This window comes from Rhinoderma darwinii, unplaced genomic scaffold, assembly GCF_050947455.1.
Source record: "Rhinoderma darwinii isolate aRhiDar2 unplaced genomic scaffold, aRhiDar2.hap1 Scaffold_1584, whole genome shotgun sequence".
NCBI classification, from domain to species: Eukaryota; Metazoa; Chordata; class Amphibia; order Anura; family Rhinodermatidae; genus Rhinoderma; species Rhinoderma darwinii.
Window position 1 is genome coordinate 220229 of NW_027461987.1, and position 15727 is coordinate 235955.

The window sequence follows — 15727 nt, forward strand, 5'->3', positions numbered from 1 at the left end:
TCACACTGAGCTCCGCGTCTACAGGGTGGATCCGTTCACACTGAGCTCCGCGTCTACAGGGTGGATCCGTTCACACTGAGCTCCGCGTCTACAGGGTGGATCCGTTCACACTGAGCTCCGCGTCTACAGGGTGGATCCGTTCACACTGAGCTCCGCGTCTACAGGGTGGATCCGTTCACACTGAGCTCCGCGTCTACAGGCTGGATCCGTTCACACTGAGCTCCGCGTCTACAGGCTGGATCCGTTCACACTGAGCTCCGCGTCTACAGGCTGGATCCGTTCACACTGAGCTCCGCGTCTACAGGCTGGATCCGTTCACACTGAGCTCCGCGTCTACAGGCTGGATCCGTTCACACTGAGCTCCGCGTCTACAGGGTGGATCCGTTCACACTGAGCTCCGCGTCTACAGGCTGGATCCGTTCACACTGAGCTCCGCGTCTACAGGGTGGCTCCGTTCACACTGAGCTCCGCGTCTACAGGCTGGATCCGTTCACACTGAGCTCCGCGTCTACAGGCTGGATCCGTTCACACTGAGCTCCGCGTCTACAGGGTGGATCCGTTCACACTGAGCTCCGCGTCTACAGGGTGGATCCGTTCACACTGAGCTCCGCGTCTACATGGTGGATCCGTTCACACTGAGCTCCGCGTCTACAGGCTGGATCCGTTCACACTGAGCTCCGCGTCTACAGGCTGGATCCGTTCACACTGAGCTCCGCGTCTACAGGCTGGATCCGTTCACACTGAGCTCCGCGTCTACAGGGTGGATCCGTTCACACTGAGCTCCGTGTCTACAGGCTGGATCCGTTCACACTGAGCTCCGCGTCTACATGGTGGATCCGTTCACACTGAGCTCCGCGTCTACAGGATGGATCCGTTCACACTGAGCTCCGCGTCTACAGGGTGGATCCGTTCACACTGAGCTCCGCGTCTACAGGGTGGATCCGTTCACACTGAGCTCCGCGTCTACAGGGTGGATCCGTTCACACTGAGCTCCGCGTCTACAGGGTGGATCCGTTCACACTGAGCTCCGCGTCTACAGGCTGGATCCGTTCACACTGAGCTCCGCGTCTACAGGCTGGATCCGTTCACACTGAGCTCCGCGTCTACAGGCTGGATCCGTTCACACTGAGCTCCGCGTCTACAGGCTGGATCCGTTCACACTGAGCTCCGTCTCTACAGGCTGGATCCGTTCACACTGAGCTCCGCGTCTACAGGGTGGATCCGTTCACACTGAGCTCCGCGTCTACAGGCTGGATCCGTTCACACTGAGCTCCGCGTCTACAGGGTGGCTCCGTTCACACTGAGCTCCGCGTCTACAGGCTGGATCCGTTCACACTGAGCTCCGCGTCTACAGGCTGGATCCGTTCACACTGAGCTCCGCGTCTACAGGGTGGATCCGTTCACACTGAGCTCCGCGTCTACAGGGTGGATCCGTTCACACTGAGCTCCGCGTCTACATGGTGGATCCGTTCACACTGAGCTCCGCGTCTACAGGCTGGATCCGTTCACACTGAGCTCCGCGTCTACAGGGTGGATCCGTTCACACTGAGCTCCGCGTCTACAGGCTGGATCCGTTCACACTGCGCTCCGCGTCTACAGGGTGGATCCGTTCACACTGAGCTCCGCGTCTACAGGGTGGATCCGTTCACACTGAGCTCCGTCTCTACAGGGTGGATCCGTTCACACTGAGCTCCGCGTCTACAGGGTGGATCCGTTCACACTGAGCTCCGTCTCTACAGGGTGGATCCGTTCACACTGAGCTCCGTGTCTACAGGGTGGATCCGTTCACACTGAGCTCCGTGTCTACAGGCTGGATCCGTTCACACTGAGCTCCGTGTCTACAGGGTGGATCCGTTCACACTGAGCTCCGTGTCTACAGAGTGGATCCGTTCACACTGAGCTCCGCGTCTACAGGGTGGATCCGTTCACACTGAGCTCCGTGTCTACAGGGTGGATCCGTTCACACTGAGCTCCGCGTCTACAGGCTGGATCCGTTCACACTGAGCTCCGCGTCTACAGGCTGGATCCGTTCACACTGAGCTCCGCGTCTACAGGCTGGATCCGTTCACACTGAGCTCCGCGTCTACAGGCTGGATCCGTTCACACTGAGCTCCGCGTCTACAGGCTGGATCCGTTCACACTGAGCTCCGCGTCTACAGGGTGGATCCGTTCACACTGAGCTCCGCGTCTACAGGCTGGATCCGTTCACACTGAGCTCCGTGTCTACAGGGTGGATCCGTTCACACTGAGCTCCGCGTCTACAGGGTGGATCCGTTCACACTGAGCTCCGCGTCTACAGGGTGGATCCGTTCACACTGAGCTCCGCGTCTACAGGCTGGATCCGTTCACACTGAGCTCCGTGTCTACAGGGTGGATCCGTTCACACTGAGCTCCGCGTCTACAGGGTGGATCCGTTCACACTGAGCTCCGCGTCTACAGGGTGGATCCGTTCACACTGAGCTCCGTCTCTACAGGGTGGATCCGTTCACACTGAGCTCCGTGTCTACAGGGTGGATCCGTTCACACTGAGCTCCGTGTCTACAGGGTGGATCCGTTCACACTGAGCTCCGCGTCTACAGGGTGGATCCGTTCACACTGAGCTCCGCGTCTACAGGCTGGATCCGTTCACACTGAGCTCCGCGTCTACAGGCTGGATCCGTTCACACTGAGCTCCGTGTCTACAGGCTGGATCCGTTCACACTGAGCTCCGCGTCTACAGGGTTGATCCGTTCACACTGAGCTCCGTGTTTACAGGCTGGATCCGTTCACACTGAGCTCCGCGTCTACATGGTGGATCCGTTCACACTGAGCTCCGCGTCTACAGGATGGATCCGTTCACACTGAGCTCCGCGTCTACAGGGTGGATCCGTTCACACTGAGCTCCGCGTCTACAGGGTGGATCCGTTCACACTGAGCTCCGCGTCTACAGGGTGGATCCGTTCACACTGAGCTCCGCGTCTACAGGGTGGATCCGTTCACACTGAGCTCCGCGTCTACAGGCTGGATCCGTTCACACTGAGCTCCGCGTCTACAGGCTGGATCCGTTCACACTGAGCTCCGCGTCTACAGGCTGGATCCGTTCACACTGAGCTCCGCGTCTACAGGCTGGATCCGTTCACACTGAGCTCCGCGTCTACAGGCTGGATCCGTTCACACTGAGCTCCGTCTCTACAGGCTGGATCCGTTCACACTGAGCTCCGCGTCTACAGGGTGGATCCGTTCACACTGAGCTCCGCGTCTACAGGCTGGATCCGTTCACACTGAGCTCCGCGTCTACAGGGTGGCTCCGTTCACACTGAGCTCCGCGTCTACAGGCTGGATCCGTTCACACTGAGCTCCGCGTCTACAGGCTGGATCCGTTCACACTGAGCTCCGCGTCTACAGGGTGGATCCGTTCACACTGAGCTCCGCGTCTACAGGGTGGATCCGTTCACACTGAGCTCCGTCTCTACAGGCTGGATCCGTTCACACTGCGTTCCGCGTCTACAGGGTGGATCCGTTCACACTGAGCTCCGTGTCTACAGGCTGGATCCGTTCACACTGAGCTCCGTGTCTACAGGGTGGATCCGTTCACACTGAGCTCCGCGTCTACAGGGTGGATCCGTTCACACTGAGCTCCGCGTCTACAGGGTGGATCCGTTCACACTGAGCTCCGCGTCTACAGGGTGGATCCGTTCACACTGAGCTCCGCGTCTACAGGGTGGATCCGTTCACACTGAGCTCCGCGTCTACAGGGTGGATCCGTTCACACTGAGCTCCGCGTCTACAGGGTGGATCCGTTCACACTGAGCTCCGCGTCTACAGGGTGGATCCGTTCACACTGAGCTCCGCGTCTACAGGGTGGATCCGTTCACACTGAGCTCCGCGTCTACAGGGTGGATCCGTTCACACTGAGCTCCGCGTCTACAGGGTGGATCCGTTCACACTGAGCTCCGCGTCTACAGGCTGGATCCGTTCACACTGAGCTCCGCGTCTACAGGCTGGATCCGTTCACACTGAGCTCCGCGTCTACAGGCTGGATCCGTTCACACTGAGCTCCGCGTCTACAGGCTGGATCCGTTCACACTGAGCTCCGCGTCTACAGGCTGGATCCGTTCACACTGAGCTCCGCGTCTACAGGCTGGATCCGTTCACACTGAGCTCCGCGTCTACAGGGTGGCTCCGTTCACACTGAGCTCCGTCTCTATAAGCTGGATCCGTTCACACTGAGCTCCGTGTCTACAGGGTGGGTCCGTTCACACTGAGCTCCGCGTCTACAGGCTGGATCCGTTCACACTGAGCTCCGCGTCTACAGGGTGGATCCGTTCACACTGAGCTCCGCGTCTACAGGGTGGATCCGTTCACACTGAGCTCCGCGTCTACAGGCTGGTTCCGTTCACACTGAGCTCCGTGTCTACAGGGTGGATCCGTTCACACTGAGCTCCGCGTCTACAGGGTGGATCCGTTCACACTGAGCGCCGTCTCTACAGGGTGGATCCGTTCACACTGAGCTCCGTCTCTACAGGCTGGATCCGTTCACACTGAGCTCCGCGTCTACAGGCTGGATCCGTTCACACTGAGCTCCGCGTCTACAGGGTGGCTCCGTTCACACTGAGCTCCGCGTCTACAGGGTGGATCCGTTCACACTGAGCTCCGTCTCTATAAGCTGGATCCGTTCACACTGAGCTCCGTGTCTACAGGGTGGATCCGTTCACACTGAGCTCCGCGTCTACAGGGTGGATCCGTTCACACTGAGCTCCGCGTCTACAGGGTGGATCCGTTCACACTGAGCTCCGCGTCTACAGGCTGGTTCTGTTCACACTGAGCTCCGTGTCTACAGGGTGGATCCGTTCACACTGAGCTCCGCGTCTACAGGGTGGATCCGTTCACACTGAGCTCCGCGTCTACAGGCTGGATCCGTTCACACTGAGCTCCGCGTCTACAGGCTGGATCCGTTCACACTGAGCTCCGCGTCTACAGGGTGGATCCGTTCACACTGAGCGCCGTCTCTACAGGGTGGATCCGTTCACACTGAGCTCCGTCTCTACAGGCTGGATCCGTTCACACTGAGCTCCGCGTCTACAGGGTGGATCCGTTCACACTGAGCTCCGCGTCTACAGGCTGGATCCGTTCACACTGAGCTCCGCGTCTACAGACTGGATCCGTTCACACTGAGCTCCGCGTCTACAGGGTGGATCCGTTCACACTGAGCTCCGCGTCTACAGGGTGGATCCGTTCACACTGAGCTCCGTCTCTACAGGCTGGATCCGTTCACACTGCGCTCCGCGTCTACAGGGTGGATCCGTTCACACTGAGCTCCGTGTCTACAGGCTGGATCCGTTCACACTGAGCTCCGTGTCTACAGGGTGGATCCGTTCACACTGAGCTCCGCGTCTACAGGGTGGATCCGTTCACTGAGCTCCGCGTCTACAGGGTGGATCCGTTCACACTGAGCTCCGCGTCTACAGGGTGGATCCGTTCACACTGAGCTCCGCGTCTACAGGGTGGATCCGTTCACACTGAGCTCCGCGTCTACAGGGTGGATCCGTTCACACTGAGCTCCGCGTCTACAGGGTGGATCCGTTCACACTGAGCTCCGCGTCTACAGGGTGGATCCGTTCACACTGAGCTCCGCGTCTACAGGGTGGATCCGTTCACACTGAGCTCCGCGTCTACAGGGTGGATCCGTTCACACAGCTCCGCGTCTACAGGGTGGATCCGTTCACACTGAGCTCCGCGTCTACAGGGTGGATCCGTTCACACTGAGCTCCGCGTCTACAGGCTGGATCCGTTCACACTGAGCTCCGCGTCTACAGGCTGGATCCGTTCACACTGAGCTCCGCGTCTACAGGCTGGATCCGTTCACACTGAGCTCCGCGTCTACAGGCTGGATCCGTTCACACTGAGCTCCGCGTCTACAGGCTGGATCCGTTCACACTGAGCTCCGCGTCTACAGGGTGGCTCCGTTCACACTGAGCTCCGTCTCTATAAGCTGGATCCGTTCACACTGAGCTCCGTGTCTACAGGGTGGATCCGTTCACACTGAGCTCCGCGTCTACAGGCTGGATCCGTTCACACTGAGCTCCGCGTCTACAGGGTGGATCCGTTCACACTGAGCTTCGCGTCTACAGGGTGGATCCGTTCACACTGAGCTCCGCGTCTACAGGCTGGTTCCGTTCACACTGAGCTCCGTGTCTACAGGGTGGATCCGTTCACACTGAGCTCCGCGTCTACAGGGTGGATCCGTTCACACTGAGCTCCGCGTCTACAGGCTGGATCCGTTCACACTGAGCTCCGCGTCTACAGGCTGGATCCGTTCACACTGAGCTCCGCGTCTACAGGGTGGATCCGTTCACACTGAGCGCCGTCTCTACAGGGTGGATCCGTTCACACTGTGCTCCGTCTCTACAGGCTGGATCCGTTCACACTGAGCTCCGCGTCTACAGGGTGGATCCGTTCACACTGAGCTCCGCGTCTACAGGCTGGATCCGTTCACACTGAGCTCCGCCTCTACAGGGTGGATCCGTTCACACTGAGCTCCGCGTCTACAGGCTGGATCCGTTCACACTGAGCTCCGCGTCTACAGGGTGGATCCGTTCACACTGAGCTCCGCGTCTACAGGGTGGATCCGTTCACACTGAGCTCCGCGTCTACAGGGTGGATCCGTTCACACTGAGCTCCGCGTCTACAGGCTGGATCCGTTCACACTGAGCTCCGCGTCTACAGGGTGGATCCGTTCACACTGAGCTCCGTCTCTACAGGCTGGATCCGTTCACACTGAGCTCCGCGTCTACAGGCTGGATCCGTTCACACTGAGCTCCGCGTCTACAGGCTGGATCCGTTCACACTGCGCTCCGCGTCTACAGGGTGGATCCGTTCACACTGAGCTCCGCGTCTACAGGGTGGATCTGTTCACACTGAGCTCCGTCTCTACAGGGTGGATCCGTTCACACTGAGCTCCGCGTCTACAGGGTGGATCCGTTCACACTGAGCTCCGTGCCTACAGGCTGGATCCGTTCACACTGCGCTCCGCGTCTACAGGCTGGATCCGTTCACACTGAGCTCCGCGTCTACAGGCTGGATCCGTTCACACTGCGCTCCGCGTCTACAGGCTGGATCCGTTCACACTGAGCTCCGCGTCTACAGGGTGGAACCGTTCACACTGAGCTCCGCGTCTACAGGATGGATCCGTTCACACTGAGCTCCGCGTCTACAGGGTGGATCCGTTCACACTGAGCTCCGCGTCTACAGGGTGGATCCGTTCACACTGAGCTCCGCGTCTACAGGGTGGATCCGTTCACACTGAGCTCCGCGTCTACAGGGTGGATCCGTTCACACTGAGCTCCGCGTCTACAGGGTGGATCCGTTCACACTGAGCTCCGCGTCTACAGGCTGGATCCGTTCACACTGAGCTCCGCGTCTACAGGCTGGATCCGTTCACACTGAGCTCCGCGTCTACAGGCTGGATCCGTTCACACTGAGCTCCGCGTCTACAGGCTGGATCCGTTCACACTGAGCTCCGCGTCTACAGGCTGGATCCGTTCACACTGAGCTCCGCGTCTACAGGGTGGATCCGTTCACACTGAGCTCCGCGTCTACAGGCTGGATCCGTTCACACTGAGCTCCGCGTCTACAGGGTGGCTCCGTTCACACTGAGCTCCGCGTCTACAGGCTGGATCCGTTCACACTGAGCTCCGCGTCTACAGGCTGGATCCGTTCACACTGAGCTCCGCGTCTACAGGGTGGATCCGTTCACACTGAGCTCCGCGTCTACAGGGTGGATCCGTTCACACTGAGCTCCGCGTCTACATGGTGGATCCGTTCACACTGAGCTCCGCGTCTACAGGCTGGATCCGTTCACACTGAGCTCCGTGTCTACAGGCTGGATCCGTTCACACTGAGCTCCGCGTCTACAGGGTGGATCCGTTCACACTGAGCTCCGTGTCTACAGGCTGGATCCGTTCACACTGAGCTCCGCGTCTACATGGTGGATCCGTTCACACTGAGCTCCGCGTCTACAGGATGGATCCGTTCACACTGAGCTCCGCGTCTACAGGGTGGATCCGTTCACACTGAGCTCCGCGTCTACAGGGTGGATCCGTTCACACTGAGCTCCGCGTCTACAGGGTGGATCCGTTCACACTGAGCTCCGCGTCTACAGGGTGGATCCGTTCACACTGAGCTCCGCGTCTACAGGGTGGATCCGTTCACACTGAGCTCCGCGTCTACAGGCTGGATCCGTTCACACTGAGCTCCGCGTCTACAGGCTGGATCCGTTCACACTGAGCTCCGCGTCTACAGGCTGGATCCGTTCACACTGAGCTCCGCGTCTACAGGCTGGATCCGTTCACACTGAGCTCCGTCTCTACAGGCTGGATCCGTTCACACTGAGCTCCGCGTCTACAGGGTGGATCCGTTCACACTGAGCTCCGCGTCTACAGGCTGGATCCGTTCACACTGAGCTCCGCGTCTACAGGGTGGCTCCGTTCACACTGAGCTCCGCGTCTACAGGCTGGATCCGTTCACACTGAGCTCCGCGTCTACAGGCTGGATCCGTTCACACTGAGCTCCGCGTCTACAGGGTGGATCCGTTCACACTGAGCTCCGCGTCTACAGGGTGGATCCGTTCACACTGAGCTCCGCGTCTACATGGTGGATCCGTTCACACTGAGCTCCGCGTCTACAGGCTGGATCCGTTCACACTGAGCTCCGCGTCTACAGGGTGGATCCGTTCACACTGAGCTCCGCGTCTACAGGCTGGATCCGTTCACACTGCGCTCCGCGTCTACAGGGTGGATCCGTTCACACTGAGCTCCGCGTCTACAGGGTGGATCCGTTCACACTGAGCTCCGTCTCTACAGGGTGGATCCGTTCACACTGAGCTCCGCGTCTACAGGGTGGATCCGTTCACACTGAGCTCCGTCTCTACAGGGTGGATCCGTTCACACTGAGCTCCGTGTCTACAGGGTGGATCCGTTCACACTGAGCTCCGTGTCTACAGGCTGGATCCGTTCACACTGAGCTCCGTGTCTACAGGGTGGATCCGTTCACACTGAGCTCCGTGTCTACAGAGTGGATCCGTTCACACTGAGCTCCGCGTCTACAGGGTGGATCCGTTCACACTGAGCTCCGTGTCTACAGGGTGGATCCGTTCACACTGAGCTCCGCGTCTACAGGCTGGATCCGTTCACACTGAGCTCCGCGTCTACAGGCTGGATCCGTTCACACTGAGCTCCGCGTCTACAGGCTGGATCCGTTCACACTGAGCTCCGCGTCTACAGGCTGGATCCGTTCACACTGAGCTCCGCGTCTACAGGCTGGATCCGTTCACACTGAGCTCCGCGTCTACAGGGTGGATCCGTTCACACTGAGCTCCGCGTCTACAGGCTGGATCCGTTCACACTGAGCTCCGTGTCTACAGGGTGGATCCGTTCACACTGAGCTCCGCGTCTACAGGGTGGATCCGTTCACACTGAGCTCCGCGTCTACAGGGTGGATCCGTTCACACTGAGCTCCGCGTCTACAGGCTGGATCCGTTCACACTGAGCTCCGTGTCTACAGGGTGGATCCGTTCACACTGAGCTCCGCGTCTACAGGGTGGATCCGTTCACACTGAGCTCCGCGTCTACAGGGTGGATCCGTTCACACTGAGCTCCGTCTCTACAGGGTGGATCCGTTCACACTGAGCTCCGTGTCTACAGGGTGGATCCGTTCACACTGAGCTCCGTGTCTACAGGGTGGATCCGTTCACACTGAGCTCCGCGTCTACAGGGTGGATCCGTTCACACTGAGCTCCGCGTCTACAGGCTGGATCCGTTCACACTGAGCTCCGTGTCTACAGGCTGGATCCGTTCACACTGAGCTCCGTGTCTACAGGCTGGATCCGTTCACACTGAGCTCCGCGTCTACAGGGTGGATCCGTTCACACTGAGCTCCGTGTCTACAGGCTGGATCCGTTCACACTGAGCTCCGCGTCTACATGGTGGATCCGTTCACACTGAGCTCCGCGTCTACAGGATGGATCCGTTCACACTGAGCTCCGCGTCTACAGGGTGGATCCGTTCACACTGAGCTCCGCGTCTACAGGGTGGATCCGTTCACACTGAGCTCCGCGTCTACAGGGTGGATCCGTTCACACTGAGCTCCGCGTCTACAGGGTGGATCCGTTCACACTGAGCTCCGCGTCTACAGGGTGGATCCGTTCACACTGAGCTCCGCGTCTACAGGCTGGATCCGTTCACACTGAGCTCCGCGTCTACAGGCTGGATCCGTTCACACTGAGCTCCGCGTCTACAGGCTGGATCCGTTCACACTGAGCTCCGCGTCTACAGGCTGGATCCGTTCACACTGAGCTCCGTCTCTACAGGCTGGATCCGTTCACACTGAGCTCCGCGTCTACAGGGTGGATCCGTTCACACTGAGCTCCGCGTCTACAGGCTGGATCCGTTCACACTGAGCTCCGCGTCTACAGGGTGGCTCCGTTCACACTGAGCTCCGCGTCTACAGGCTGGATCCGTTCACACTGAGCTCCGCGTCTACAGGCTGGATCCGTTCACACTGAGCTCCGCGTCTACAGGGTGGATCCGTTCACACTGAGCTCCGCGTCTACAGGGTGGATCCGTTCACACTGAGCTCCGCGTCTACATGGTGGATCCGTTCACACTGAGCTCCGCGTCTACAGGCTGGATCCGTTCACACTGAGCTCCGCGTCTACAGGGTGGATCCGTTCACACTGAGCTCCGCGTCTACAGGCTGGATCCGTTCACACTGCGCTCCGCGTCTACAGGGTGGATCCGTTCACACTGAGCTCCGCGTCTACAGGGTGGATCCGTTCACACTGAGCTCCGTCTCTACAGGGTGGATCCGTTCACACTGAGCTCCGCGTCTACAGGGTGGATCCGTTCACACTGAGCTCCGTCTCTACAGGGTGGATCCGTTCACACTGAGCTCCGTGTCTACAGGGTGGATCCGTTCACACTGAGCTCCGTGTCTACAGGCTGGATCCGTTCACACTGAGCTCCGTGTCTACAGGGTGGATCCGTTCACACTGAGCTCCGTGTCTACAGAGTGGATCCGTTCACACTGAGCTCCGCGTCTACAGGGTGGATCCGTTCACACTGAGCTCCGTGTCTACAGGGTGGATCCGTTCACACTGAGCTCCGCGTCTACAGGCTGGATCCGTTCACACTGAGCTCCGCGTCTACAGGCTGGATCCGTTCACACTGAGCTCCGCGTCTACAGGCTGGATCCGTTCACACTGAGCTCCGCGTCTACAGGCTGGATCCGTTCACACTGAGCTCCGCGTCTACAGGCTGGATCCGTTCACACTGAGCTCCGCGTCTACAGGGTGGATCCGTTCACACTGAGCTCCGCGTCTACAGGCTGGATCCGTTCACACTGAGCTCCGTGTCTACAGGGTGGATCCGTTCACACTGAGCTCCGCGTCTACAGGGTGGATCCGTTCACACTGAGCTCCGCGTCTACAGGGTGGATCCGTTCACACTGAGCTCCGCGTCTACAGGCTGGATCCGTTCACACTGAGCTCCGTGTCTACAGGGTGGATCCGTTCACACTGAGCTCCGCGTCTACAGGGTGGATCCGTTCACACTGAGCTCCGCGTCTACAGGGTGGATCCGTTCACACTGAGCTCCGTCTCTACAGGGTGGATCCGTTCACACTGAGCTCCGTGTCTACAGGGTGGATCCGTTCACACTGAGCTCCGTGTCTACAGGGTGGATCCGTTCACACTGAGCTCCGCGTCTACAGGGTGGATCCGTTCACACTGAGCTCCGCGTCTACAGGCTGGATCCGTTCACACTGAGCTCCGTGTCTACAGGGTGGATCCGTTCACACTGAGCTCCGCGTCTACAGGGTGGATCCGTTCACACTGAGCTCCGCGTCTACAGGGTGGATCCGTTCACACTGAGCTCCGTGTCTACAGGGTGGATCCGTTCACACTGAGCTCCGCGTCTACAGGGTGGATCCGTTCACACTGAGCTCCGCGTCTACAGGGTGGATCCGTTCACACTGAGCTCCGCGTCTACAGGCTGGATCCGTTCACACTGAGCTCCGTCTCTACAGGCTGGATCCGTTCACACTGAGCTCCGCGTCTACAGGGTGGATCCGTTCACACTGAGCTCCGCGTCTACAGGGTGGATCCGTTCACACTGAGCTCCGCGTCTACAGGCTGGATCCGTTCACACTGAGCTCCGCGTCTACAGGCTGGATCCGTTCACACTGAGCTCCGCGTCTACAGGGTGGATCCGTTCACACTGAGCTCCGTGTCTACAGGGTGGATCCGTTCACACTGAGCTCCGTGTCTACAGGGTGGATCCGTTCACACTGAGCTCCGTGTCTACAGGGTGGATCCGTTCACACTGAGCTCCGCGTCTACAGGGTGGATCCGTTCACACTGAGCTCCGCGTCTACAGGCTGGATCCGTTCACACTGAGCTCCGCGTCTACAGGCTGGATCCGTTCACACTGAGCTCCGTGTCTACAGGCTGGATCCGTTCACACTGAGCTCCGCGTCTACAGGCTGGATCCGTTCTGTTTCCATCAGGTTTTTTTATGAATAAGTTCCTGAGCATCCGGAGTCCTAAACAAGTGACAGGTGTGAACAGAGCTTTACTGCCTGTCACTCCTCCCCCCGGGACTTCCATCACACATTACAAAGGACATGGTCCCTGACTGTCACTGGAGGGGGGCACGTTGCACAGGTCACCCCCCCCGGAGAGGTTTGTGAGTGGCGGGTGTGCGCTCCGCACCGGGTGGGGAGTCTCCGGCCGCGTTGCACAGGTCACCCCCTCCCCCGGAGAGGTTTGTGAGTGGCGGGTGTGCGCTGCATCGGGCGGGGAATCTCCGGCCGCGTTGCACAGGTCACCCCCTCCCCCGGAGAGGTTTGTGAGTGGCGGGTGTGCGCTGCATCGGGCGGGGAGTCTCCGGCCGCGTTGCACAGGTCACCCCCTCCCCCGGAGAGGTTTGTGAGTGGCGGGTGTGCGCTCCGCACCGGGAGGGGAGTCTCCGGCCACGTTCACACTTGTGGCTTTAGATCGAGGTTTGTAAATCATATTCAGGAGTGGAACAGACCACGTGTAATGGGAAGATTTGCACCTCCGTCTTCTGTGTTTTGGACCCACCACTGCTTTTGGCTTTCAAATAATGATGCAAAATGCTGTGTGAACGAGGCCTAAAGCCCTGCAGGGTCCGGCTCCGCCAGTAATGTGGAAGCTTTTATTACTCTGAGTGTAAAGTGCCCCCGTCTGGATGTGCCACCAATACGTGGCTGTGGGGGGTCTAATATCGCTGTTATTTTATCATTCAGCCTTTCTGTATGTCAAGTGTGAAAATTGTCCACAAACCCTAGGATAGGCTGTTGGTGATTGCTGGGGGTCCCACAGCCCGGACCCCCACTGATCCTTACACTGCAGGCCCCCTGTGTGCTCTGGATCAGCGCTTGTCCCATTGGTCGGACCCCCACCAATCATAATGTTAAATGAATACCCCGTTCAGAGTATTTCCGGAGTGCCTCCATTTCTAGTACTAGGGGCCAACAAGGGGTCCACATTAACCATCGCCGTGCTGGTGGCCCAAGGAACAGGTGAAGTAACTGAGTAACAGAAATCTGGACCCGGACGACGACGACATTATTAATAATGATTCTTTTCCTTTCAGTGCTGGATTTGCCCTCCGATATCTCAGAATTATTTGATCCCACAAAAGGTAAGTGATTTCCTGTGACCTCCGGCAGCGAGAACTTGTTCTGGACGTTCCAGTAAATGTCGTGTCTTGTATTCCAGGATGCATCACGTCCGACCTGCTGGAGGAGCTGATGTCATCTGAAGGTGAGCGGCCCGTGCTGTCTGCCGGCGAGCGGCCCGTGCTGTCTGCCGGCGAGGGGCCCGAGCTGTCTGCCGGCGAGCGGCCCGAGCTGTCTGCCGGCGAGCGGCCCGAGCTGTCTGCCGGCGAGCGGCCCGAGCTGTCTGCCGGCGAGCGGCCCGAGCTGTCTGCCGGCGAGCGGCCCGTGCTGTCTGCCGGCGAGCGGCCCGTGCTGTCTGCCGGCGAGCGGCCTGTGCTCCGCTCCTTCTGCCGCTTACATTTGGTCTTCTCCCTTCCAGTGTTCGCGCCTCTGCTCAGACTTTCTCCACCGCCCGGTGACCACGACTATGTCTACAACTTGGATGAAAGTGAAGGCGTCTGTGACTTGTTTGATGTCCCCATCGACCTCTGACCCCGGCTTTGTGCCTCTTTGTGGATATGGACGAGGATCGCTGCTCTGAATGAAGAAAACTCTATTTTTAGATTTATTTGGGAAGAAAGTATTTGTGTTTGCGGAGCAGCCGTGGGCCTGAGTGGTAGATGATGGCAGCCGCTCCTCTGCTGCCCGTCATCGCCTGCTTCATGTGTTGGTCAGGTGGCTGTCGCTATGTAGATTCTCCGTTGTGGTGATTATCGCTGCCCAGAATTGATCGTCTTCGGTGAATATGTGGATATAAAATATTATTTTTCTACCGTTCTTCCTGTCGAGGTCACTGTCCTGTTTTTAAAGAGGCTCTGTCACCAGATTTTGCAACCCGTCTCCTATTGCCTGTGATCGGCGCTGCAATGTAGATTACAGGAACGGTTTTATTTTTAAAAAACGACCTTTTTTGGCCAAGTTATGACCATTTTGTATTTATGCAAATGAGGCTTGCAAAAGTCCAACTGGGTGTGTATTGTGTGTGTTACATCTGGGCGTGTATTATGTGTGTTACATCTGGGCGTGTATTGTGTGTGTTACATCTGGGCGTGTATTGTGTGTGTACATCTGGGCGTGTATTGTGTGTGTTACATCTGGGCGTGTATTGTGTGTGTTACATCTGGGCGTGTCTTGTGTGTTACATCTGGGCGTGTATTATGTGTTACATCTGGGCGTGTATTGTGTGTGTTACATCTGGGCGTGTATTATGTGTTACATCTGGGCGTGTATTGTGTGTGTTACATCTGGGCGTGTCTTGTGTGTGTTACATCTGGGCGTGTATTGTGTGTGTTACATCTGGGCGTGTATTGTGTGTGTTACATCTGGGCGTGTATTATGTGTTACATCTGGGCGTGTATTGTGTGTGTTACATCTGGGCGTGTCTTGTGTGTGTTACATCTGGGCGTGTATTGTGTGTGTTACATCTGGGCGTGTATTGTGTGTGTCACATCTGGGTGTGTATTGTGTGTGTTACATCTGGGCGTGTATTGTGTGTGTTACATCTGGGCGTGTATTATGTGTGTTACATCTGGGCGTGTATTGTGTGTGTTACATCTGGGCGTGTATTGTGTGTGTACATCTGGGCGTGTATTGTGTGTGTTACATCTGGGCGTGTATTGTGTGTGTTACATCTGGGCGTGTATTATGTGTGTTACATCTGGGCGTGTATTGTGTGTGTTACATCTGGGCGTGTATTATGTGTTACATCTGGGCGTGTATTGTGTGTGTTACATCTGGGCGTGTCTTGTGTGTGTTACATCTGGGCGTGTATTGTGTGTGTTACATCTGGGCGTGTATTGTGTGTTACATCTGGGCGTGTATTGTGTGTTACATCTGGGCGTGTATTGTGTGTGTTACATCTGGGCGTGTATTATGTGTGTGTTACATCTGGGCGTGTATTGTGTGTTACATCTGGGCGTGTATTGTGTGTGTTACATCTGGGCGTGTATTATGTGTGTGTTACATCTGGGCGTGTATTGTGTGTTACATCTGGGCGTGTATTGTGTGTGTT

The 15727-nt window shown here is 57.8% G+C and overlaps 1 protein-coding gene across 3 annotated transcripts in view; it reads left to right on the forward strand.

Moving 5' to 3' along the window:
- The window catches only part of E2F4 (E2F transcription factor 4), a 39195-nt gene extending 24702 nt beyond the window's left edge, over nucleotides 1–14493 (forward strand). For all 3 annotated transcript variants that reach the window (XM_075848041.1, XM_075848040.1, XM_075848039.1), the window contains 3 exons: nucleotides 13653–13700; nucleotides 13778–13822; nucleotides 14096–14493. In XM_075848041.1, coding sequence (XP_075704156.1) covers nucleotides 13653–13700; nucleotides 13778–13822; nucleotides 14096–14208 — 206 coding nt within the window. In that variant the 3' untranslated portion in view covers nucleotides 14209–14493. The remainder of the gene's footprint in view (nucleotides 1–13652; nucleotides 13701–13777; nucleotides 13823–14095) is intronic.
- Nucleotides 14494–15727: the final 1234 nt, after the last annotated feature.